General features: G+C 43.5%; 2 protein-coding genes across 2 annotated transcripts; one reads left to right on the top strand and one right to left on the bottom strand.

The window, feature by feature from the left end:
• The first annotated feature begins 226 nt into the window (after positions 1 to 226).
• Positions 227 to 20,347, top strand: LOC108873168 (receptor-type tyrosine-protein phosphatase-like N). The gene is given in 24 exon segments (XM_018661306.2): positions 227 to 1,252; positions 6,883 to 6,933; positions 10,183 to 10,293; positions 10,399 to 10,504; positions 10,570 to 10,732; positions 11,418 to 11,880; positions 12,027 to 12,170; positions 12,547 to 12,581; positions 12,842 to 13,029; positions 13,483 to 13,569; positions 14,285 to 14,364; positions 14,453 to 14,517; positions 14,984 to 15,013; positions 15,015 to 15,194; positions 15,342 to 15,644; positions 15,727 to 15,874; positions 15,962 to 16,035; positions 16,122 to 16,199; positions 16,411 to 16,530; positions 16,628 to 16,794; positions 18,061 to 18,114; positions 18,487 to 18,551; positions 18,656 to 18,729; positions 19,381 to 20,347. Coding segments are annotated over 24 exon segments (2,937 nt in total). The 5' UTR covers positions 227 to 1,173; the 3' UTR covers positions 19,453 to 20,347.
• A 50-nt stretch (positions 20,348 to 20,397) lies between these two features.
• LOC108873126 (tyrosyl-DNA phosphodiesterase 2) lies at positions 20,398 to 24,807 on the bottom strand. The gene is made up of 6 exons (XM_018661249.2): positions 24,341 to 24,807; positions 24,098 to 24,256; positions 23,539 to 23,633; positions 23,261 to 23,379; positions 23,004 to 23,174; positions 20,398 to 22,926 (listed from the first exon to the last, which is right to left on the bottom strand). The coding sequence occupies exons 1-6, from the start codon at positions 24,439 to 24,441 to the stop codon at positions 22,645 to 22,647; spliced, it is 927 nt and encodes a 308-aa protein (XP_018516765.1). The 5' UTR covers positions 24,442 to 24,807; the 3' UTR covers positions 20,398 to 22,644.
• Positions 24,808 to 24,985: the final 178 nt, after the last annotated feature.

Genomic DNA, 24,985 nt, shown 5'->3' with positions numbered 1-24,985 from the left:
CTGCTGTAATTTAATTTCACCAGATGTGCCGCTCTGCCAAGTGTCTGGACAGGTTTTTGGCAGAAGGATGTGGACGTCATGATGCAGTGAGTGAAGAGGATGGAGAGGAAAACACCTCCACACTGAAAGAAATGCCTGTTTGACACAGTCCCCTGAGAGATGAGTGAAGCTTTCTGTGTCTGTTCATTAGAGATAAACATCAGCTCACAGTTCAGCGCAGTAAATACATGAGACTTCACAGAAAAACATCAAAAAGAAATAGGATAAAATACAAGTATTCAACTTTATACTCACAGTGTATTCAGACAAGCAGCAGCAGGAATAAGATGCTGTCGCACCCTCACACACCTCGATCAGAGCTGTAACCTCCACATGCTGCACAAAAAATAATAACGTACAGACTCATACCTCCATTTCAAAATGAAGTTTAAATAAGGATTAAAGACAACTGAAGCTGAAAAGACAGAGGCAGGAGGTTTCACATATTTATTTAGACTGTATCTATATATATATGAACATAAATACAGGAGGAGCTGTAGCCACAGAACAGTTACTGATGCAGAGACAGTGCAGCATCAATCAGCTGAATCATCCAGCTGGAGCCCACTTCCCTCCTGCTCCTCCCCCCTCTGTAGGAATATATGCTGGGATATGATGTCCCCTGACTGTCTGCTGAGGGAGGAGTTTATTAGACACAGATCAGTTTAGGAGAAAGCAACATGTGACAAAATATTACAGCTCCTGCACAATAACCTGAGGTCTCTCTGGGTCGTGGTAATCCTGTAACATAATGACAAACTTCAGCTGCACCTTCAAGTCCTGCTGCTGCAGACAGGAGGTGATCAATGCTGCTGCCAACAGATAGACGAGCAGTTCTTCTAATCAATAATCAGGAGCTGAGGCGCTGTGTGTTTTTATTTGCTCAGGTAATTTCTTGCAGTGTGGCGCCTCCTCTTGCCCGCGTTTTCCAACCAACCCTCTCTCTCTCTCTCTCTCTCTCTCTCTCTCACGCACGCTCTCACGCACACTTCCTCTCCAGCAGTCCTGTGCAGCAGCAGCCTCCTCTCCTCTGCTCTCCTCAGAGATGGAGAGCTGGTAAAAGTGCGGCGGCAGCAGCGGCGGCTCTCCCCTCCTCGCTCCTCGCTCCTCGCTCCGGTGGATGTTGGATGTACCATGAGGTCTCCGCGGCTCTGGGCGGCTCTGTGCCTCCTCCTCACCGCCTCCTGCCGGCTCTGCGCGGCCGCCCGATACGGTAAGACCCGACACTGATGGAGACGGATGCACTCGCCTGTTAATGAACTCAGTGGATCCAGGTGGTGGAGGCGGCGCGTAAATCACGACTTCCCGATGAAAGGTCCGCGCTCAGTGTTCCTGTAGTAAGTGAGAGTTTGGAGCCACCTCTCAGCAGTTTGTGCACAGTTTACCTTCTGTCTGACATTCATCCAGTGAAGGTAGTTGGGTTGTTTTTCTGTTAATCCTCACATTTCTCCTGCGCTGAAGTGGAGGAGGTGGTTTATCTTCAGTATCCAGATTAAAGTGAGTGATGCAGCCAGTACACATCAGAAACCTGCAGCTTTCACCTCATGGTTTTTATATCTGTGCATTTCCTGCTCGGCTCCTCTGAGCTGTTTACACCGGCGCTAAGTTGCGTCACTGACGCAAATGCTCTGACCGGGGGTCTGTCCGGCTGTGTCTGAATCATTGTGTTGTTCAGTCTGCAACGACAACAACAAACAAACAAACAAACAGAGAGAGAGAGGGAGATGGCTGGATGATTCGGTTTGTGGTGGTTGAGTGTGAATCTGTGTCTGTACAGAGTCAATATCCATTATCCTGGAGAAAGTAGCTCTAACGTATTCGCTCTAATGTTTTCCCTGTGGTCAGATTGACAGAGCTACAGTTTATGAAACACCGTGAAGCTCAGTAAGAGGAATTAAACTGGTGTAAATGCAAAGTAAAGTCTCATAAAAACAGGAATATTACTTATTATATTAAGTAATGTAAGTGGCTTAGGAAAGAAAAGTGTGTATAATGTAAGTGTCTTCAGATCAGTGAAAATCTGGACTTTAGTAAACTGGATGTTTTGCAGGTTAACTTTTATAAACTGAGCCTGAGCTGCAGGATCTGCTGTGATGAAGTGTCTGAATCCTCCTGTCACAGCTCTCTGCACATCACTGTGGGAAAAAACACTGCAGGAGACCATCAAAGGAAGGTTAGACTTGGCTGTGCCGCTCTAACAAAAACAGCATCTTCAAAAGGTGGATTTAGTAGCTGCTGTCCTCAGCAGATTTATTCAGGCTCAGTATAATTTCCCACAGAGATTACAGATTACAGAGATATTATAGAACATTATGAAGCCACCGATAGGTTCCTGTAAAATCTTAATATCCTGAGAGGAAGATTTTAGCAGGAGTCATGCATCAAATATCGATCTACAGGTTTATTACCTCCGCCACAGAGCTTGTGTTTCCACTGCTTGTGTGTTTATTTATTAAAAAAATGACTGATCTGATTTGTACCAGACTTGGTGTAGGGATGTGTCATAGGTCAGGGAAGAAGAGATTAAGTTTTGGCTTCTGATCCAGACTCTATTGACAAAAACAGGAATTTTACAGAGGAGAAGTTGCTGGAATATCGAGTTAATTTCTCAGAAAATACAGTTCATGGTGTTGAGATCTGTGAGTTTGTGCAGTGTGGTGCAGATAAGAGATAAGACTGGTGGATGTTTTGTGCTCTGCTGAGTGCCATGTTAATGTGTGAATGAATCAGTAACACAGTGAACATACAGCTTTTAATGCAGCTGAAATGTAGGCAGCAAACCCCCAAAAAATAAAGGTACCACAGAGAGAACATGCAGTAAATCGCTGAGGGAATATTAAAGCAACATTAGAAGACATCGTATTCAGTCATGACTCATAACTGACCCCTCAGCTCCGTCTGCTCACAGTAATTACGACGCTCTCCTGTTTCCTTTATGCACTTAACGCGGCGCAGTGTTTCAGCACCACGGACAGCAACCGTCCTTTTCATCCCACCAGTTGCATCCTGCAGCTTTTTTAATCTGAAAGAACAAGGGAAACATGATTGAATTAGATTCCTACAGGGGTTTTTATCATAGTACTTAATGTTATTTTGATGCACTGTGATGAAGCTGAGGAGAGCTGGAGTTTACAGAAAATTTTATTGTATTTTTAGTGTCGTGCTTTGATATTTCTGCACAGATTTAAAGCTTAAACTCTATATTTAAATCCACATTAACGTGAAAACCCATCTACTCACCAGTCCACCTTTACAGCCTCGTTGTGTTTCTACTCACGCTCTTTCAAACTCTCACTAACTTTCTAAGAAGAAAGGCTTTTGTAGAAGAGCTCAGAGCTAAATGAAATGACCAGTTGGAAGCTTAGTGGTGGAGACGTTGACGTCATGTGACCGTGGTGTAGTTGGTTTATAGACTAACATTAGCTTCTTACTTCAAACATCAGAACAGTGGAGTTCATCTGTGAAGATGATCTGATCAACTAAACCTGAAGGATCAGAAACTTTAGTTATTTTCTGGAATAATCAAAAAAAGGCTGAGTAATTTCCTAAAACAGGAGGAAACAGCGCTTGGTTAGGACTATTTTCCGTGGGGGATTAATCCACATTTGGTGCTCCAGTGAGTGTTTCCTGCAGCAGGATGGTGTAGGTGGGACTGAATCAAAATAAACTAGAGTGTGTGTGTTCATGGTGATGAAGGAACATGTCACCCAGGGCAACAGTGAGGCTCATGGATGTGTTTTCATAGTTAGTGGACACCAGTGGAGCTGGAGACAGGAGACATGCTGCTTGTGGAGATGTAGTCGCACTGATCAGAGTTGGTGTAACGTTAAAAGGTGAGAGGTTAACTGAGCTGAGGAGGGTTGTAACCTCTCTGCCTCTGCTGCCGCTCACACAACACGACGCAGGTTTTATTCTGCTCCATCCACGCTGACTCATTCCACCTTAAATATCCTCTGGCAGCCGGCGGAGCAGAGGACGAGCTCGCGCTCACGGCACCGGTAGCCACAAATGCCAGCAGCGCCATTATGAAAACGACACTGAATTCAATCTGGCAGCCAGTTAATGGACGATAAAAGCAGAGACACTGATGATGATGATGGCGGTGGCAGGATGGAGTTCAGTTTCTGAGTCAATCATGAGTCAGCCTGATTTTTTTTAATCAAACATTCTCCACTGAAAACACGTTTTAATCAGATATTGCACTGCACACACAGAGCTGCAGAAAACCTGAATGATCCACACTTAGATAAGGTTAGTTCCTGTCACAAATTAATGTTGTATAACTACAGTTTCTGGGAGACACAGATGTTCATAATGTCCTAGATGCTATTTTCTTACAAGCCGACAAGAAAACAAATGGATTATTCTGTGTAAAAGACAAGTTATGGGTGCAGACGTTTGTTCTTGACCTTTAGGAACAGGATCATTTAAGCTTTCAATAGTCAATACTCCAATACTCCTAACCACTCTTCCTCCACCTCGATGGAAAACGTCGTGAGGTGAGGGAAAGATGTGAGGAAGACATGTCACAGCTCCATTTAACAACAACCTGTCGTCATGTGACCAAAGTTCTGGGTCATGTGACGACGGCTAAACCTTCCTTTGCTGAGTGAAGACCGTGAGGAGACTGAGTGTGATCTTTGTGTTTTAAATGGCCTCTTATTTCTGCCATTTGACACATTTAGGGCTTTTATTTTGTAGGCGCCGCTCTCCTGCACAAACCACAACCACATCTCAGAGAACAAAATGGAGCTGGTGCTGTCTGTAACCTCAGAGGAGGGTAGAGAGCCAGACGGTGACTTTCCACAGCACCTACTCTCTCTCTAATTAGAGAATTAAGTTTAGTTTGTGAAACAGGGAGAGAAGCCGGAGGAGGTTTCCCCTGAGAAACGTAAAGACCTGCTGCTGCTGCCTGAAGCCACAGACTGACTCTGTCGACTCATTTTCATGGTTTTTCAGGTGAAAACAGGAGAAATTATTTGTTTCTGTGTCTGTTTTTACGACTCTCTGGGTTAAAAACCTCTCTGAGATTCACTGCAAAAAACCTAGAGTCTTATTTTCTATTGTGCTCTACAGGCAATAATTTATAGAAACATTTCAAAATGAGTTGAGTTTTGTTGGAACAGTTGGAAATGTTGTGACGAAAGCAGCTGATCTGTTGACTCTGGCTACAGACAACGTTTATACACACAACAAATAAAAATAAGAATAAAAACTGTTTTAAAAATGACAGTGGAAAGCATTTTAACCTGATCAGATCAATTAATGCTGACGTTTGATATAAGAAACAGGGAGAGGAGCTGGTCATTAACACTTTTTACAGTGTATTTATCAATCTGCTCATTAGAGACTTAATTACACAGAAGTTCCTGGTAATTAGTCAGTAATGTTGTGTATTAGAAAAGGTGCCTGTGTGCTGATAGTGATGGACGGCTGCATGACGGCTTTAACGAGACTGAGATCTTCTAGAAAGAGAGAGGAGAGAGGAGAGAGGAGGGAGGAGGGAGGGATGTGTGGGCGGAGGAGAGAGGACAGAGCAGAGATTAGTCATCGTGGTGTTTGGACGGAGGGGGCGATGGACGGACGGACGGACGGAGAATCTCTCTGTTCTATGTTTAGCTGCGTCTCAGCTTTCTGGTTTAATGGAGATTCCCTCTGTGATAGCTGCTGTTTGTTTGTGTCCATACTCGTCTGACTTTTTATAGATTTCAGGGAAAAGAAAGAGCATCAGTCAAGTTGGTGAAAGTCATCGAGCAGGGCTGAAGTAGAGAAGAAAATCCCATCTCCAAAAAACATTTACCTGAAGGATGCTCAGGGTTATGGACACACACAGAGCCACTGTTTGTCCATCCAGGGCTACTGTAGAAACATGCAGACTCCTGCTCCCTGTGTTTTCGCTGATACACACAATAATAAAAACATATATTTGTATGACGATAGATTCCTGTGAATGTTACACACTGGACCTTTAAAAGAAAACATCATGGATTTCGCTCTTTCTTTTGTAGAAGAGTTGAAGTTGTATTCAAACTGGACTGAATTAGATTGAAAGGTTTTAGACTGTTAGATAATTACTTGATGTTTCAGTGGCACTTGTTTGGACACAGCGTCAGAGAGAGGAGAGTGGAAACAGTAATTAAAATGGAGATGAACGTCCATCCAAGAGAGCAGGTTGTCCTGTGTGCTGCAGGACAAAGTGTATTTTCTTAACTTATCACAGGATATGTGAATAATACAGAGGATTGTATAAATCCTTAATGAAAACCTTACGCAAACAGGCCGTGAATAAACAGAGCGGAGCGAGCGGCTTCACATCTGCTGCTGTTTACTGCCACGCAACAGATTAGGACCTGGGAAAAGGTCAACTGTAACACACACAAACACACACATGTACAAGCACTTCCCTGTTCAGAGACACTTAGCAACACAAGACTGACATCCACCACAGCTGCCTGTTAAGATGGGGTTTCCCAGCTCATGTCTGTATTTAAATCTAATTTCATCTGAATTTATTTTGTTTTCAATGTGACAAAGTGGCAGCTGAAGCATCTGCTCACAAAGTTAAAATTCAAAAAACCTGAAGCATCAGATGTGACTTGTGCATGTCCACGCCTGCAGCTGCAACCGTCCATAAATCAATTGGTTGATTGACAGAAAATTAATCAGCTGTTAATCTAACGTCTGATCGCAAACTGAACATCTGGAGGTTTTTGAGCCATCTGAATACACAGGGATTTTCTGACAATGACTTGATTAAGTGAGAAAACATACAGTTAAAAAACAGTTAATTTTCTGAAGGTGCTGAAGCATCTTTTAAAATGTTTGTTGTTGTTGTTTCTGCAGGTTGTCTGTTTGAGAAGAAGCTCTGTCCCAGAGATCAGCTGTGCAACGACGGTGAGTATTTGACCTCACGTCTTCGAGTCTTTAACATGATTCTGTTTTTACAGTCTTAGAAACCTGGGCTCAAAATGGCTGCTGTAACTCAGCGGCACTCACATGTTGGATCCATTAAAGCAGCCACACACAGAATAATGATAATTACTATAATGCCATGTCTTTCTAAAACTGTTCTGATTGCCTGGAGGGTTTTCATGGCTTCCACATAAGCACAGAGCTCGCTGCTCTCTGACGTGGACAGGGTTATTAAGTCACGTTTTTTCACAGAGATATGTTTAATAATTGTGAAAACAAGACATGAGGTGCAGCGGTGCTTTGAGCTGAATGCTAATAAGGAAATGATGTGAGAGAAGACGCTATATAACGTCAACAGGAGGTCTGACGGAAAGATCCGATTTACAGAGACAAAACAAGACATGTGAACTCATCCGCAGAAATAAGAAAAGAAGTGGGAGGACGAGCCAGTTTTGACTCCTCTTGGAAGCTGATGTGGACACTTTCCCCCCCAGTAGAACGCTCATGTTTACGGTGCCCTGAATGCAACGTGACGAGAACAGTAAATGGAGCAGTAGTGAGGAATCCCAGCAGGCCACAGTTGCAGCAGCACGCTTCAGGAAGCTCTGACGTGTCTTCTGTCCATCAAACAGTCAGGAGCCTGGTTAGTCGTCACGGCTGTCTGTAATCCCCTCGGTGGGTTCGCTGCCTCCTTCCTGCCTGTGCAGACATGATGAGGATGTCATTACAAGAGCGTGCACGTGCGTGGGCGTGCACCTGTGCGTCTCAGCCTTCGGGGACGGCTGCATTATTGATGGCGGTTTGTTTCTGTGTCCACACCGAGGATGTTATGTTCCCTGTTTCCAGAGACGGGAACATTTAGGGAACACGAGAGGCATTCAGAGCGAGGTGTCACAGCGGGAGGGGGGTTGATGATGCTTTGCAGTGCGTTCACTGAAATGCAAGAATGAGAATGAGAGAAAAGGTAGAGAGAGTAACAGGTTGTATTCCAAACAATTTTATAGCCTGAAACATCTGTAATCTTTGAGGAAAGAAAATTTGAGGAAAACCAGTGTTATTCCAGACTGCATTAAAAAAACAACTCATTTTGTTTCTGTAAACATCTATAATCTGGAATATTTGCATTAACAATAATTTAATCCCACTCTGCACTGAAAAAACGACCAATTTAATGTCCTGAAACATCTAAACATAATATATTGAGTAAAATAAATAGAATTTGAGACTGCATCCTGTTTTGCATCCTTAAACATCAGTAATCAGTAAAATATTTACAGTGAAGTATAATTTAAAAAAACAACCTATTGTGTGCTCTTGGACATCAAGGGTTTAAGTAAAATAAACAATACATTTTGGAGCCTGAAACATCTGGAAATCTGTAACTAAATGAAATAAACACATTCCAAACTGCATTAAGAAAACTGCCCATTTTGTTTCCTAAATCTATTTTGTGCACTGAAACATCTGGAATCTGTGATGAATCTGGAATATTAGAGAAGATAAATCCATTCCAGGCTGCATTGGAAAAAACACTGCTTTTATGCCTATAAACATCTGTTCTCTGTGATCTGCTAAATCAAAAGAAATGTAAATTCAGCTGACGTAGCTACTACATCTGAGAGTGCGTCTGCTCTCAGTCGTCATTCACACGGGGAGTGTGTGAGTAAAGGTGACGTGTGCGTGTGATTGTGTTGAAATGTGTGTGTGTGAAAAATGATCTGTTTGCCAATGAGATTCATGACAGCGGCAGAGAGATGGAAAGAAAGAAGGCAGAGATGAACTGGAGGAGAGGAACAGAGAGGATGGAGAGAAGAGGAGCGAGAGCGCAACATAAACAAGGTCTCCCTCCGTCAGCTGCTCTCAGCCAATCACAGCTCAGCCTGGCCGTCTCTATGACAACAGTGACATCACTTGCCTGACGACCGTGTGTCTCCCTCATGTGTGTGTGTGTGTGTGTGTGTTTGATGAGAGACGAGGTGATGACTCACCACAGCCCACGCACACACACACACACTCTGTCCTTAACAAAGTGTGTGTGGACTTGTGTGAACTTCAGTGTGTTGTCCATGCATTTGTGTGTGTGTGTGTACTTTCCCACACTATATTGTGCGTAGGTGTGTGTATCCACAGTGTTTGTGCACATGTGTATCTGTACATTATGTCCCTCTTGTTCTTGTCTTCTTCCTTCAGTGAGAGCGGCTCTGCTTTGGTGTGTGTCGCATAATCGACCAGAGGAAATGATTCTGGTGTGTTTGTGTTTTTTGTCGTATCACATGAATCACACGGACACACAACCAGCTGATTCTCACCTCTTAAGGTGTCTAATGTTGCCCGACCCTGCCTGAAGTCGCAGGAAGCCTGAATGTCCTCCCTCAGACGCTGCAAAGTCCCACCTGCAAGTGGTCGCGAAAACACCTGTAACTCACGTCCAGATGTTGATCTTGCAACGTAACGTTTAATACTGACTCACAAAAGTTACTGCTCGTACCTGCTGCATGTGCATGACAGTGCGGCGTAGCGTTCATTTGCAACAGGAACAGTCCTGGAACTTTTGGGACATTTTAGAGTCGGAGAATCAATCTGCCAGTGCTTTCTGGTGTTTTCTAAATGAAGTCAAACCTGCTTTGGCACTTCTTTACTGCAATTTCTCTCTTATCAGCCGACATATACGCTGACACCTGCAGTCAGCTAATACTGGCTGACTGTCTGTCTGGCTCGAGGATCTACCCTGGCAGACGGTTTTGGTTTTATTTGGCTGTCTCCTCGAGATGGCCGTGAATTTTCAAATGCCATTTCTCGACACTGTGAGCCCCACAGATTAAATTCCATTCACCAACACTGTGATTATTGAGGCAGAAATGTCAGAGACAGATATCTCAAAACTCACACTGACTGCATGGAGAGACTCCACCAGAGATAAGTGACGTTTTAGGGTTTTTAATGTGACGTATGATAGCATTACACTGATTCTGCTGTTTACCATGCAAGTATAGAGACACAGGAGAAGATAATTGCTGCTAAATCTGCTGAAAGAGTGTAAACCGAGCCCACACACAGCCTTATCCCTGCTTAAACAATGAGGGATCCTTTTAAACTCAAAGCCAGTGGACTCAGTGCAGCTGTGGGACTTTTTGTGGCGCCTTTGTCTAAAGGTCACAGTTGTTCAGGAGGGGAAACTTTTCCAGAGTGTTGATGTCTTCATTGATGAGTTTCTGGTCTCTTCTTGTGCAGATGGTTTGTTCGGACAGTGCCAGGCCCCTCACCAGGAGCCGGTCCAGTACCAGGTGTCTGTACCCGCCCTGCACAAGCTGCAGGAAGTCCTCAAAGACCTGATGGTGCAAGGTGAGCCTCGGTTTCTTTTGTAGCAACGATTTGAAGCTTTACTGAGCAGAGCAGGAGAATTTAGCTTTAAATCATCGAGTCATTCGTCGCTGTCTGGCTGCTCAGGTCTGACGTGGAGGGATGACGTCACCCAGGCGATCATCAGCCGAGAGCTGAGTAAAATTCCCACCGTCGGCGCCTCCTCTGAACTCCACGAGAAGACGCCCAAACAGTAAGACGACGCACACTGTCTCCCTTCATTACTCCAGTGCAACAACTCATTGTCTTTTCTCGCAGGGCCTCCAGGCTGCCGGGCTCCGGTCAGCAGAGGGTTCAGGGACCCGAGGATCCAGCTGACCCCGAGCTGATGCAGCAGTACGTGGACTACATGATCCTCGATCCGTCACGATCCTCCGTCCACATGCAGACGCCTCTGATGGACCCGTACACCTACCACCAGGTCAGCAAAAGATGGTTCAGAGAGCAGAATGAATTTATGTTACTGATTCATCACAGTGCTTGAGTTAATATTTCACCATTTGTTCCCCAAGTTGAGGCTTTAATTGTTTTAAAATCCCGGGTTTTAAGCTGTTTCCTTAAGGTTTATAAATTATTCACAACCAGTGATTAATACAACTTGTACTCATGTATTAATACAGAATGAGGGAGCTGCTGTTCAGGAAAAAACAGACAAAATATCTCGAGTCAGAATGAAGTTTAGACTCAGAAATACTGACTTTCATGTGTGAAGGATTTGAACTGTGTAAAGGACAGAGGGTTTTTACAGGACTAAAACTAAAACCAGCATTTAAAAGGCTTAAAATGCAATGCTTTCCTTTAGTGTTTTCTCCAGGTTTCCTGGAAATAACTATGGAATTTTGGAGACAGTGTTTAATTGGTTCACTGCCACTTTCACCTGCAACTGATTAAATGCACAATGAATGAAGATTTGCTTGGTTTTAAATTCAGCTTTTGGTGGAAAATGTCTATTTTACCCATAAATAGTTGCACATTTCAGATTTCTGTTAAGGAAAATTATATCAGCAGCATCTCTGAGACCAAAAACAGAGCTAAAAGAGAGGGAGTTTACACAGTGAGAAGATGTTTTTCAGCATGTTGCAGGGTTATTCTATGTGTTGTTCCAGCAGCAGTACGGCTACCAGGAGGAGGAGGAGCGCTCCCTCAACTCTCTGGACGATAATCCAGCCTTCCCGCTCCTCGCCTCCCCCTCTCGCTCCAGATCCAGAGGAAACCCTTTGGACCGAGACCGTCAGCTCCTCCAGGACCTGGTGTCCTTTTACCTCACCTCCCCTTCCTCCTCGTCCTCCTCCTCCTCTTCTGCTTCCTCCTCGTCCTCCTCGTCCTCACCTGTGCAGTCCCTCTCCCGTCACAGGGGGGCGGTAGCAGCAGCAGCAGCAGCAGCAGCAGGTTTCCCCTCTTCATCATCCTCATCCTCCTCGTCCTCCTCTTTCCTCCCGGAGCTGGACTTCCCTCTGGACTACGGCGAGGACTATGTTTCCCAGATGTCCCAGCTCAGGAAACAGCAGCAGCAGGAGCAGGCGGAGAAGAAGGCGCAGAAGGAATACAACACCCTGTCAGGACTAGACGGTGAGAGAGGAGAGAAAAGGAACAGAAACATGTCAAAATTTCCCCTTTTTTGCTCACAAATTAGTAAATATTTAATTGTGAAATGAAGCGGAGGGAAAGAGGAAAGTGTCACAAACTCTAAACACTCTTCTAATACTGTTTTACAGAGAGCTCTCTGCAGAGACTGGCCCTGCTGCTCGATCATTACGGCCTCGACATGAAGGACTTGTCCCCCGAGCAGAAAGACAACGTGCCGGCCGCCCTGAAGCAGCTGCAGCTGGAGAGCTCCTACGCTCACAAACAAACCAAAGGTCGGTTCGTTTAACGTTGCTCTTTGCTGCTGTCATTAAATCAGGCAGCGAGATCCTGCTCTTTATACTCAGACGTGTGATAACTGAACTGACTGCTGTGAGAATGAGTTTTATTTTGCAGTCACATGTTACACCATTAATAAATCACAGATTATGATACACAGATTTTATATTTTCAGCCCTTTGAGTTATCAAGAAGTCATAATCTGTTTAAGTGACATGATAAAAATGGAAGTAGTTTTTTATTTTTCAGTTTCTGTGGTGGTTTAAACAGATAAAACCATGAGGCTTTGTGCTGTAAAAAGATGTATAGTTTTAATATTTAACCTGTGTAAATGTTTTATCATTATTATATCATGTTTTTGTGTTTGCTTAGATAAATATGGAAACAGTGCTGTCACAGGGAAGAAGGTGAGAATGTTTTTACTACAAATGTTTCTCTTATTCAGAGTGAGTAAAAGCAGACAAGGTTTCATTTATTCATCATCAACCAACGATTATTACGCCTCCTGTAAACCTGAATCTGTGTTTTTAATCCTCAGACTGAGGACTGTGGTGCAGTGCGGCCTCTTGTGGCTGAAATGAGTATTACAACAACAGACTTAGAAAATGGACTTGAAGAGTAAAACATAAAATAGTTTTTTAATTACATGTTGTCATTTCTTCCTCAGGTCACAGAGGGTTCTCTGGTGAACAAGATGGTGGCCCATGAGGCTCCGCCCTCCACCGCCAAGTCCTCCAGACCAGAGGCGCCGGACAAAGAGACGACTCCCACCGTGACATCCAACCAGGACAAACTGGGAAAGATGGAGCCGGCAAACAAGGCGGAGGAGTACGGATACATCGTCACCAACCAGAGGTACAGGAAGTCTGTGCATGGATGCTTTTTTTCTGTTCATGTTGTGAACGGTTGGAGTTTGTGTGTGAGAAAACAGAGAGGTGAAAGGAAAGGAAGGAGGAGGAGAAGGAAATAGGAAAAAAGGAAAGAGAAGAGAAGAAAGAAAAGGAAAGAAAGAGAAGGAAAGAAAAAAGAAATGAGGTAAAAGGAAGGAAAACTGGGCCAACAAAAGGAAAGAAGGGATGAGTGGCTGACAGGTGAGAATAAGGAAGGAAGAAAGGAAGCAAAACAAAGGGAGAAGGCTGAGGAAAGGAAAAAGGAAAGAGAAAGAATATGGTTTAAGGAAGGAAGGAGGTATGATATCAGTGACAGAGGAGAATAAAAACAATAAAAACAGTAAAGTGTGTGTCTGAGTCTGTTTATGTGTGTTCATGTGTGTGTGTGTGTGTTTGTGTGTGTGCTTTGTCGCCACAGCCCCCTCGGTCTGAACGACGGGGTGCGACTGTTGGAGCTGCTGTCAGAGAGGATCGGCCTCTCCACCGGCTCCTTCATCAGCATCAGGTAGGACCGAGGACGCCAGCGGTCATGAACCCTCACAGATCCCCCGTCCTGCGTCTGGATCCTCTTCATCTGAACTCATCTGCCGGATCGCTGACTTTTATTTCCCGGGATTAAACTAAACCTTCGCCTAAAGCTGTTTTTGGAACCTGAGCACCAGATGAGACCTGATTCGCTGCTTTTACTCTGCTTCCTCCTCTTCCTGCTCCATCCAATCACTCGCCTCCCAGTGACCCCTGACCTTTGACCTGAGAGTGAAAACTGTTATGGCTTTCACCTCCTTATCAACTCTTTTTTGTCTGTTAAAATCCTTTTTGTTTGACCAGAAACAGCTGTTTTATCAGTACCAGACTCCACTGACAAAAACAGGAATTTTAGCAAGCAGAACACAGGAGCTGCTGCCTCCATCTTTGTTTGTTGTTTGTGTTACTGTGTGGTACTTTTACTTCAGTAAAGTATCTGATTACTTTTTCCACCACTGAAAGTCACACAGTAACACAGACACACTAACAGATGGAGGCAGTGATATTCCAGCAGCTCCTGGTTAAATCCCTGTTTTTCTCTATGGACTCTGGTAGTGATATATAGAGATGTTTCTGGAACAAGGAAAGAGAACAAACCAAAATAAAACAAAGAAATAAAATAAACTAAAATACATTTAGAGTCAGTTCTCTTCCTGTTTAACTCACACGAGGATTTTCTTTTGTGTGTTTTCCAGTGTCGTCGGACCGGCCGTCACCTTCAGGATCAGACCCAACTCCAAGAACCTGACAGCTGGAGACGTGGCAAAGACAGCAGGTACGTGACCTGTTTCTCTGTAGAAGCAGGACAGGTTGGAATATTCACTGGTACATGACTCCTAATTGTGTATTTTAAAATGTTTTAGTTGCAGAGAAGAACTTCCTGGAGTCGGAGACGGGCCTGAAGGTGCTGCAGAGCGGCGTCGGAGAGGTGGGTGCAACATGTTTTCACGTCTGAGAGCTGGAGGAGCAGTGAGGGGATAAAGAGGGAATTAGATCAGGTTATGACAGGGATGAATGGAGGGATAGTGTCTGTATTAATGTCAATATAAATCTGAATTCTGTTATTACTGCTGCAAGTGGGACTATAACAATAACAGGAGAGTGGAGCTGCAACCTGTATTTTCTCAATCAGGCAGTTAACATTTACTGTTTATTATTATGATAGAGTTTGTTTCAGACATATATGTCATATATGACAACTTTTCCAGATATTTTAAAGGAATATTTCAGCTCCTTTTCAGGCTTTTTATGAGGATTCAGCTTGTGTTATGAGCAGTGAGAGATAAACTGTGTGAGTTGGTTTGTAGCTGCTGTTGTTGAGGAGGAGGAGGAGGAGATGATGAAGATTAGAAGCAGCTGAAGCTGAATATCAACCGTCCTTTTTTCTGCCACAGAGGAATGATGGGAAAGCGTTGCCCCTGGCCGACCCGAGTCCAGCCGGGCTCCCGCTGGGTGTTTGCCACGCTGGTGGCCATGGCCTGCATCGGCGGCATCCTGGTGGCCGCCATGACCATCGCCTGCCTGCGCCACCACGCCCACCGACTGGCGGCGAAGAAGCTCGGCCTGGGGCCGGAGGGAGGCAGCTTCAGCCACCAGGAGTACCAGGTGAGAGGGTGAGAGAGGGGAGGAAAACAAATACAGGTTCACCAGGGATTCAGCACTGGTTAAAGCAGCGTTACAAAGAGTTTGTAGTGACGATAATACGTAGAAACACAGGCGTAACAACACATGCATGCATAACTGGCTCACCAGGACCTGTGTCGCCAGCACATGGCCTCCAAAGGCGCCTTCGGACGCCTGGAAGCCGCCGCCCTGGGTGCCGTGGGAGGAGCGAGCGGAGGAGGCGGAGGTGGAGGAGCTGCCGGCGTCGGGGGAGGAGGTGGGGGAGCGGCGGGGGCGGCGGGAGGCGGAGGCGCAGACTCGAGGGTGAGCAGCGTGTCGTCCCAGTTCAGCGACGGAGCCCAGCCCAGCCCTAGCTCCCACAGCAGCACGCCGTCATGGTGCGAGGAGCCGGCACAGGCCAACATGGATATCTCCACCGGTCACATGATACTGGTCAGTACCTGACGCTGTATCGTCGCTCGAGTGTTACCTGTGAGGTAAGCAGCGATTGGTGTAATAAGCTTTATTTCTAAAGGCCTACATGGAGGACCACCTGAGGAACAAGGACCGTCTGATGAAGGAGTGGGAGGCTCTGTGCTCCTACCAGGCCGAGCCCAGCGCCGTGTCTGTGGCTCAGAGCGACGCCAACGCCAAGAAGAACCGCTGCCCCGACTCTGTGCCCTGTGAGTCCAAATTATTCTCAAGACTGACAGCACTGAGAATATGACTGCTGTCTGCGTCATGCTAAAGTTCCTCTCACTGTCCCTCAGATGATCACTCCAGGGTCAAGCTGAAAGCAGAGATCAACCCTTCGCGGTCCGACTACATCAACGCCAGCACCATAGTAAGTCCACGCCTCTCAAATGGTCACCATGGACCTTTTTGCTTTGACCTCTGGCCGTTGACCTTTCACCCTCGCCTCCTTCTCAGATCGAGCACGACCCCCGGATGCCGGCCTACATCGCCACCCAGGGCCCCCTGTCACACACCATCTCTGACTTCTGGCAGGTGAGAGCAACGCTAACTCACGCAGTGTGTGTTTTTATCATCAGTATCTGTTGTGGAGCAGTCACATCACTCAGTCCTCCTCAGCAGTAGTACCACATTAATCCACAGGAGGGCAGTCATACTGTTTAGAAGAAAACTAATTTGTCTTTTAACTCTGTGGCGTTGTCTCTTTAATGAAGTGACTTCATTTTGGTTTGATGTTGTTGTGTAGATGGTCTGGGAGAACGGCTGCACTGTGATCGTGATGATGACAGCTCTGGTGGAGGACGGAGAGAAACAGTGTGACCGCTACTGGCCTGATGAAGGCTCATCCCTCTATCACATCTACGAGGTGGGAGTGGGTGATACCCCGGTGATAAAGTGTCTCGTGTCCCACGGCAGCTGTGTCTATGTTTTTGTGTATTAACATCCATCCGTCCGTCTCTCAGGTGAACTTGGTGTCGGAGCACATCTGGTGTAACGACTTCCTGGTGAGAAGTTTCTACCTGAAGAATGTGCAGACGCAGGAAACCAGGACACTCACTCAGTTCCACTTCCTCAGCTGGCCGGCTCAGGGCATCCCCACCTCTACACGCCCTCTCCTTGACTTCCGCAGGTACTGCTGCTACCTGAGCACTCACACATAAACACAGCAGGGGAGAAATAACACCAAACTTTACTCCTGATACACACTCATAATAGGGCAGGATGCTCTGTGTTGTAGTACCACATTAACCCACAGGAGGGCAGCCATACTCTACTCAGTGGTTGTTAAATGGTAGAATTTAGTTATCAGCACTGAAACTCAGATATTTCACATCTTTAAACACATGATGAAGCAACAATATTTCTCCCTCCCATCCTTCAGTCTTTCCTCCCCTGCTCCCTCCCTCCCTCCTCTCTTCCCGTCCTCCCTCCCTGTGCGATGGAGGTCAGCGGGGCCCCTGGTTTAATTTTGAACATATCTGTCTGTGTCATTCTTGTGGTTTGCAGCTAGTAGTCTGGGTCCAGTTGCATAGTCACAAAAATGATCATGGACTGATGTGGCTGCAGCAGGAGGTCCATCGCCGAAAATCCTTTTTACCCCCCATCTATCTATCTATCTATCTATCTATCTATCTATCTATCTATCTATCTATCTATCTATCTATCTATCTATCTATCTATCTGTCTATCTATCTATCTATCTATCTGTCTATCTGTCTATCTATCTATCTGTCTATCTATCTATCTATCTATCTGTCTATCTATCTATCTATCTATCTATCTATCTATCTATCTATCTATCTATCTGTCTATCTATCTATCTGTCTATCTATCTATCTATCTATCTATCTATCTATCTGTCTATCTATCTATCTATCTATCTATCTATCTATCTATCTATCTATCTGTCTATCTGTCTATCTATCTATCTGTCTATCTATCTATCTATCTATCTATCTGTCTGTCTATCTATCTATCTATCTATCTATCTATCTATCTATCTATCTATCTATCTATCTATCTATCTATCTGTCTATCTGTCTATCTATCTATCTGTCTATCTGTCTATCTGTCTATCTATCTATCTATCTATCTATCTATCTATCTGTCTATCTATCTGTCTATCTGTCTATCTATCTATCTATCTATCTGTCTGTCTATCTATCTATCTATCTATCTATCTGTCTATCTGTCTATCTATCTATCTATCTATCTATCTAGTGAACAAGTGAACTTATTTCAATTGTTTTTGTTTTTTGTATAGTTTCAGTTTAAGATCTCTAGAACATTTTTATCGAGCTAGAATACGTGACTGTTTTTTTTTTTTCACTATGAGCTGATGTCATTTCCTGTTGTTTAAGTCATCATATCTTGTTTCTTGTATTTTTCTCCTCAGGAAGGTGAACAAGTGTTACAGAGGACGATCTTGTCCCATCATCGTGCACTGCAGGTGAACCACACACCTTAATTTAAGTTAAATTAATTTAACATCTTCACTAAGTTAGAAGTTTATTTTAGATCTCAAAATAAAAACAAGTTATGTAGCTACAGACACATAATTTAGGGCTCTCCATAGTAGTACCATATTAATCCACAGGAGGGCAGTCATATGCAACATTTTTGCAGTGTACTTGTCAGAAAAGAGGATTTTTGACTTAAAAAAAAAATATTATATATATTTATTGTTTTCCATTTGTAACTTTATTTTGAAATTTGATAGATACAGTTTATTCTTAAGTTTCTCTCTCGTGCGTTCGTTAATGTCTCGAGCTGAATTAGATTTAGATCTTTTACAGTGTGTTTTGTGATGTTGTTTCCATAGTGACGGTACGGGCCGGACTGGGACTTACATCCTGATCGACATGGTTCTGAATCGCATGGCTAAAGGTGAGGTTTTTTCATCATCTGCCTGGGTTTTACAGCCGTGTGTGGTCCTGTTTAATTATTTCATCAACACAATATGAAACTGTTTTGTTCCCGTTCTGCTGCAGGTGTGAAAGAGATCGACATCGCTGCGACTCTGGAGCACGTCAGGGACCAGAGGCCTGGGATGGTTCGCACCAAGGTCAGTTAAACTAATGCATTTCTGTCATTTTGACACTTATTCTTTGCTCCAGTTTAACTGTTGTTCTAGTCCAGCACACATCATTATTGTATGATATATTATACAAACAGTATTTGTTGTTAAAACCAGGCTGCACAGTCTGAACTGCAAGTAAAGACAACATTAAGACACAACATCCTTGCATCTTGGATCAATGTTGATAAAACTGCAGTATTAAACAATGGCCAGCAGGTGTCGCCATATGTCTCTGTTTGAAATACTTTGCAACACAACTAGAGTATGTTGAAGTGGATCTGAGCCTCATAAAGTCTGATTTTACCATCACTCACCTCGATAGACGGTTCAGGGATGTTATCATTGTTCTCTCAGTCTTAAATGTTTCCTTTTCCTCTCAGAAGTCTCAGAACAATCAAATCTAATATTAAACAGATTGTTTTTGCTCAGATTTTAAGATATTTAACTCACAATCTGATGATAAATTGCAAAGTTTTTAATCCACAGCTTATTGTTGCTTTGGAAAACTTCATTTGAACTTCAATTTTTTGTTTTTACTGTGAAGCGCTTTTATTTTGAAAGGTGCTAAATGAATAAAGGAAGGAGGGAAATATTTGTGCTGTGATTAAGTTAGATCATCTTTCTTTGTGTTTCCAGGACCAGTTTGAGTTCGCACTGACGGCCGTCGCTGAGGAGGTCAACGCCATCCTCAAAGCTCTGCCCCAGTGAGACCAGGACGATCCAGACCAGCCTCCAGTCTGATGCTGACCCCTCAAACCCTGACTCTCGCTCTCAGACCCACCCCAGACCCTTTGCTTTCCTCTCTAATGATGATGATGATGATCACGCCTTTAAAACATAACATCACATGAAATAAAAAATGAGGAGCTGTTGGACGACTTCAAGGTATGGGAGGATTTCCACAGGCTGGTTTTTAATTTTCAGATTTTTAACTGTTTGTGGCTCAGTTGTGATGCATTCAGGGACATTCAGAGGATTAAAAGTGTTGTATTCACTGATAATCTGAAACCTCATCCACGCTGCATGTTACACAAACTAATATTCTCAGATCCCTCTGGAGTCAGCTTTAATGACTTTATGTTCTATTTGTTTTGGTTTACCTCCTCACCCACCAGGCATGCTCCTTTTTTCTGCACAAACTCAGCTGTGAGTCTCATTCTGTCAGTTTGTCAAACCATCTAAATCATCTGACAGCCAGTGAACGAGCCTCAGACTGTTCAAACATCAGATTTGACCTCAGCCTGTGGAAATCCAGCCTGACGTCCTGGTAGCTGTGCTCCACTTTAACCTGAACTGAAGCAGAAACTTGACTATGTTTTCCTCCAGAAAGTGAGGGCTGATGCTGAATCCTGATGGTTTACATGTGTAGCTTCCCCTCCTCCCCTCACTCGACTAACACCTGCAGAAAATACTAACATCCTGCGTCCTTCTCTTTGTGTGCCATTCACATCATTTGAAGTGGATAGATTGTTGTATACCTCACGCAAGTCAGAAAATGAAATAAAAAAAAAGAAAGAAATGCTATTCTATGAAAAAAAAATAAAAGCTATTTTGTATCTGTGAGACCTTAAATAAATCTTTTCGTGTTTAAGTGCTGCAATCACTCCGTTTGCCTTCTGTGACTTTCTACACTTTATAATCCTCATTTACAGCTTTTTAATTTTACATTTTTATTGTTAATATATGCACAGGTTCTCACAAACCAGACCAACACACCACACTAACAGCTTCACCAAATCTCGCGCGATCAAACGTGACTTTAGTCTTGCTCGACTTTGCTAGTGCTAACCGGTGCTAACACGTTCACCACCAACGACGTCTGAACTCTCGTAACTCAAATCTCACGCGAGTTTCCTCAGAGTGTCGTTTGAATCAAGAGAAATACGTGTCAAAGTGTTAAATGCAGCACAAATATATGCTGCATATGTGCTTTTATTGTCTCAAGTGAGAAACTGTAAAATTCTGATTATGATTCTTTCCATAACTTCCTCCCTCTCTCTCTCTGTTTTCATTTTATGCTCCTTTATACTCCTACTCCACTAAATTCAGGGAAATATTGTACTCTTTACTCCACTACATTTATTTGATTATTATTTATAGTTACAAGTAACTTATCAGATAAAGATTTCACATTTAAAGTACAACACATTGTCACAGATGAATGAGTGGTTTCCAGCCTTTTTGGAATGTGACGCAATGACGCAATCAAACAACGTGCAGTGACCCGGTGACCTGGCGCCTTTTGGTAAAATGTCGGCAGTGTGGAGATATTTTAAAGTGTTGGAGAGCGTGAAAAGATTGGCAGTTTGCAACAAGTGTTCAACCAAACTATCTAGAGGTTGTTCCTCTGCAAAGACCTTTAGCACTACTGCTTTAATTTGTCATTTAAAAGCCAAACACCCTGAACAGCATGCTGAGTACGAGAGAGAGACGGCTGCAGCAGCTAAAAGGAAAGCTAATTGTCCCAGCACGCCCACTCCGTCCGTGGCCGTCCGTTACCGGAGATGTACGACAGTGTTGCAGCTCGCGTCCACGAGATTCACGAGTCCGCGGATTTCAAGTTACAGGACCAATCGAGGCCGCTTTCCTGACTTAGCACAGATGGCAGGTAATAACAGTCAATAAGTTTTGCAGCATTTTTCAAAACATAAAGTGCATAAGAGAAATGGCGATGTACAGTAACATTTAAAACAATAAGCTGATAGTATGGGAAAGGGATTGGTTTATTTTCTATATTATTTCTTTTTTATTGCTTGATAACAATGAACTGAACCTACAGTGTTGTTACCATTCCAAGTACTTGGCTGCTGCATGCACAAGCACAGATAGCGAGAGGCTGTTTAGTGCTGCATCCAATGTCCTTGATGAGAGGAGGAACAGACTGACATGTGACATCTGAAGGAGTAGATTGAGTAGATTTATGCCAAAAGGACAATAGTTCATTTGTTATGTGCACTTCAATGCACTTAAATGCATTTTTTTTGTTGGAATGCCTACAGCAGGGATCAACATAGGTTCAATCATGGGCCAGATTTCTTAAGCATTTTATTTGACATACAGGCACAGTTGTTAATGTTTTTGTCTGTATAAATTAATTGTAAGATGTCTCAGATGTCAAAGTTTTCTTGCTTTTTATTTTGAAGCTGAAGTACTGTTGTTGAGAAATCTGTTCTGGCCTGGGATATGTTGTGTACCTGTATAAGTGTATGAGGTTACAAGCACACACTTATTGAGATTTACTTGAGCCTTCTGTTTACATTATTAGCTATCTACTGTGGCTAAGCAGACTTGTGCCAAAAGGATAATAATTCATTTGTTGTGGGTTTATCCACTTTAATGCACTTTAAATGCATGTTTTGTTTGAAGGCCTAATATAAATGAAAAACTCTGTTGTGCTTTTTTTGAAAAGCAAAGGCTACTGGGATATTTCTCAGAATATTCAATAAACATTAACTTTCTATGAAAAACATGTCTAAAATTTTATTCTAGGCTATTTATGCAATATTTAAAAAAAATAGTGAAAAACTTAATCGTATTCAGTATTCGGCCAAGCGTTTAATTTTATTCGGCTTCGGCCACAAATTTTCATTTCGGTGCATCCCTAAAAAAAACAGTGTAGTTTTGTCACATTTCAGATGTTTGTCGTGTGGTTTCAGTTCACAGGGTTTATTGAATCAAAAATAAAATCAACCAGCAATTTGAAGACATTGTCTTTTTTGATGTTTTTTAATTGAGAAAGAATAAATAACCTGTGCAACCCTAATTTAGTGCAGGACTGTTGTATTAGATTGTATTAATTTTATTCAGGTGCAGCTAATAAACTAAGTGTATTTAGATGAGAGAAAACTGTGCATTTTGAGACAGGACACTTACACCTTCTAGTTTTTTAGCATTTCATTTCTACTCAGCAGAGAATCTACAGTAGATTCCCCAGTGATCACTGGTGAAGCAGCCACACTTCAGCTTCTCCAGCCCGACCAAGCCCATGCTGTCAGGGTCCACCTGCGGGACCCCGTCCTTGGAAGCCCGGCGCAGGTACACGCGGTCAAAGCGGAAGTGGCGGTTGACTGGAATATTGTTGTTGGTGTTGTACTTGGTGTCCCATGTGAAGCGGCAGCACAGCGGCCTTCCCAGCTGCTCCCACACGTCACACACGCTGCTGGGAAGGCCCACTTCGGCCACCTGGGATGGAACAGCAGTGAACTGTGAGTAAACACCTGTGAAAACATCTGCTGGAGGTTTTAAAGGAAGAGACGAACCTCAGCAGCTCTCAGGTTGGTGTCTCCTCCAAACAGGACGGTGACATCATCAGGCGCCTCGCTCATCTTCCTCATAACGAGCTGCAGCTGTCTCATCCGCTCCTCTGCATTGGCCTTACAGCTCTCAAAGTGAGACGTCATCAGACAAAACTTCTGACCTCTGAACAGCACCTGATTTTGAAGGTGATATATTTACACATCAGTGCAGGTAAAGCTGAAGCACCTGTGCAGCCTCGTGCTCTTGACTGTGCACCCACCTGAGCAACAAGCAGGTTCCTCAACATCTGAGTGGTTGGATAGGCGACAATCTCACTGTCCAGCAGTGTTACCCGTGACTTCTTCAGCATCATCCCAGTGAAGTAATGCTCCTTACCACCTGAGCAGCACAGTAACTTCTTATAACTCCAGAACTTGCCTTAGAATGATCAGGTTTTTCACTTTTCATCAGTATCAGTGTAACTGCTGCCTGTACATCCACAGCTACACTGCAAACAGGAGCTGCCAGCGGATACTTCTCACATTGTGTCACATGTACCTTCAATGAATGTGTAGTCGACACCCAGATGTTTGTGCAAGAAGCGGACGTAGGGTTGGACGAGCTCCTGAAGAAGCACCACGTCAGGAGAGTATCTACGTGGAGAATAAACCTTTAAATTCATATCATTAACTGCAACAATGGAATCGTCAGCAGAGTCACTTATTGCAGCTTAAGAGGTGATTTCATTTTACTTTACAAAAAATAAATTTGAGAGCTGAGAGAGTAGAGACTGTGGTCCCTGATTCATCATTTCAAAACAAAAGATTTCAATCAGCTCATGTCTATAAGTTCTGAACTGGTCCGAAATGTTTTTTTATCTGAATTAATATGAAATTATTTATCTATGTTAATGACAGATGATTAGTTGGTTCCTGTATAATGGTTTATAATACACCAAACAGTCCCAGATAGTCAAAACAGGAGGCAAATGTGTTGGGAAACGAAACTGAAACTATCTGCTACACCGAGGAAGCAAGCCAGAAGAATATTCACATGTATTTGTTTTATAATAACAGACACAGCATCATGTGGTAACAGTGTAGACGTGTGGGCTTACTCGGTTAAATAAGAGCAGAGACCTCTGGCTCTCTCTGGCTGCTCCTCTCCATCCAGTCCGTCCACATTCCATGTGATCAGAGACAGTTTGTTATCATCGTCCTCTGATAGAGTTTCTCTGGTTTCATCGCTGCAGGAGGCACCTTCAGCCATATTAACACTGGAGGATGTTAACAGTAGGTAACACAGAACTGATTATGGCTGCATCAGTGGATTACACACATGGTCCAGACAGTGGAATTACCTGTGTCTTGGTGTATTCTCCTCACCCTCCTGTCTGTTTGCTGTGGAGCTGGAGGGGTTTCTTTCTGGCGACTCTTCTCCTTCTTCGCCGATTTTCTCCATCAGTTTGAAAAAGTCCCTAACCCTAACTCTGAAAGACAAGTGGTGACAAACTACTGCTCATTAGACCTGTGTGGTATGTGAATGGGTTATGCTATATGCCTTGTTTAATTTAATTAAAATGTATAAAAAATGAATGTGATTTAAAAATCAGGCGAGAGAGCAGTTGCTAAAACCAAGAGAACACAGATCCTTGACAGGAACACAGGGGTTTATTCATAAAATAAAATAAAAATATAAAAACACAGGTAAAACTAAAAAGACTATAAGAACGGGGCTGCTAAAAAGGTATTAAAAAGGAGGGAGGCTAAAACTAAATGGTGGGAGAGTCCAATGGAGCAGTCCAGAGTCTTATCTGTGGAGGCAGGGCAGGTGATTACACCGTGAGGAGTCACATCCGCATGGGCTTTTCAGAATAAAAGCACAACATACTCCCAGTGTGCAATACATGCAATAAAACACAACCACACACTAAAATCAGAAATGTAAATTAAAAACACATTGGGAGTTAAAACGACACACAATATAATCTTACTTTACCCATGCG

The sequence above is a fragment of the Lates calcarifer genome, linkage group LG7_2 (genome assembly GCF_001640805.2).
Source record: "Lates calcarifer isolate ASB-BC8 linkage group LG7_2, TLL_Latcal_v3, whole genome shotgun sequence".
Classification (NCBI taxonomy): domain Eukaryota; kingdom Metazoa; phylum Chordata; class Actinopteri; family Centropomidae; genus Lates; species Lates calcarifer.
Note: the sequence above shows the minus strand (reverse complement) of the source record. Positions and strands in the feature narration are given on the sequence as shown.

What these genes read in the sequence shown, in the direction of transcription:
- LOC108873126 (XM_018661249.2), bottom strand. Translation starts at nt 24,441, where the DNA reads ATGGAGAAAATCGGCGAAGAAGGAGAAGAGTCGCCAGAAAGAAACCCC. An exon ending in CGACTACACATTCATTGAAG is followed by an intron (nt 23,380 to 23,538) that starts GTACATGTGACA and finishes TGTGCTGCTCAG; the next exon opens with GTGGTAAGGAGCATTACTTC. An exon ending in CCAACCTGAGAGCTGCTGAG is followed by an intron (nt 22,927 to 23,003) that starts GTTCGTCTCTTC and finishes GTTCCATCCCAG; the next exon opens with GTGGCCGAAGTGGGCCTTCC.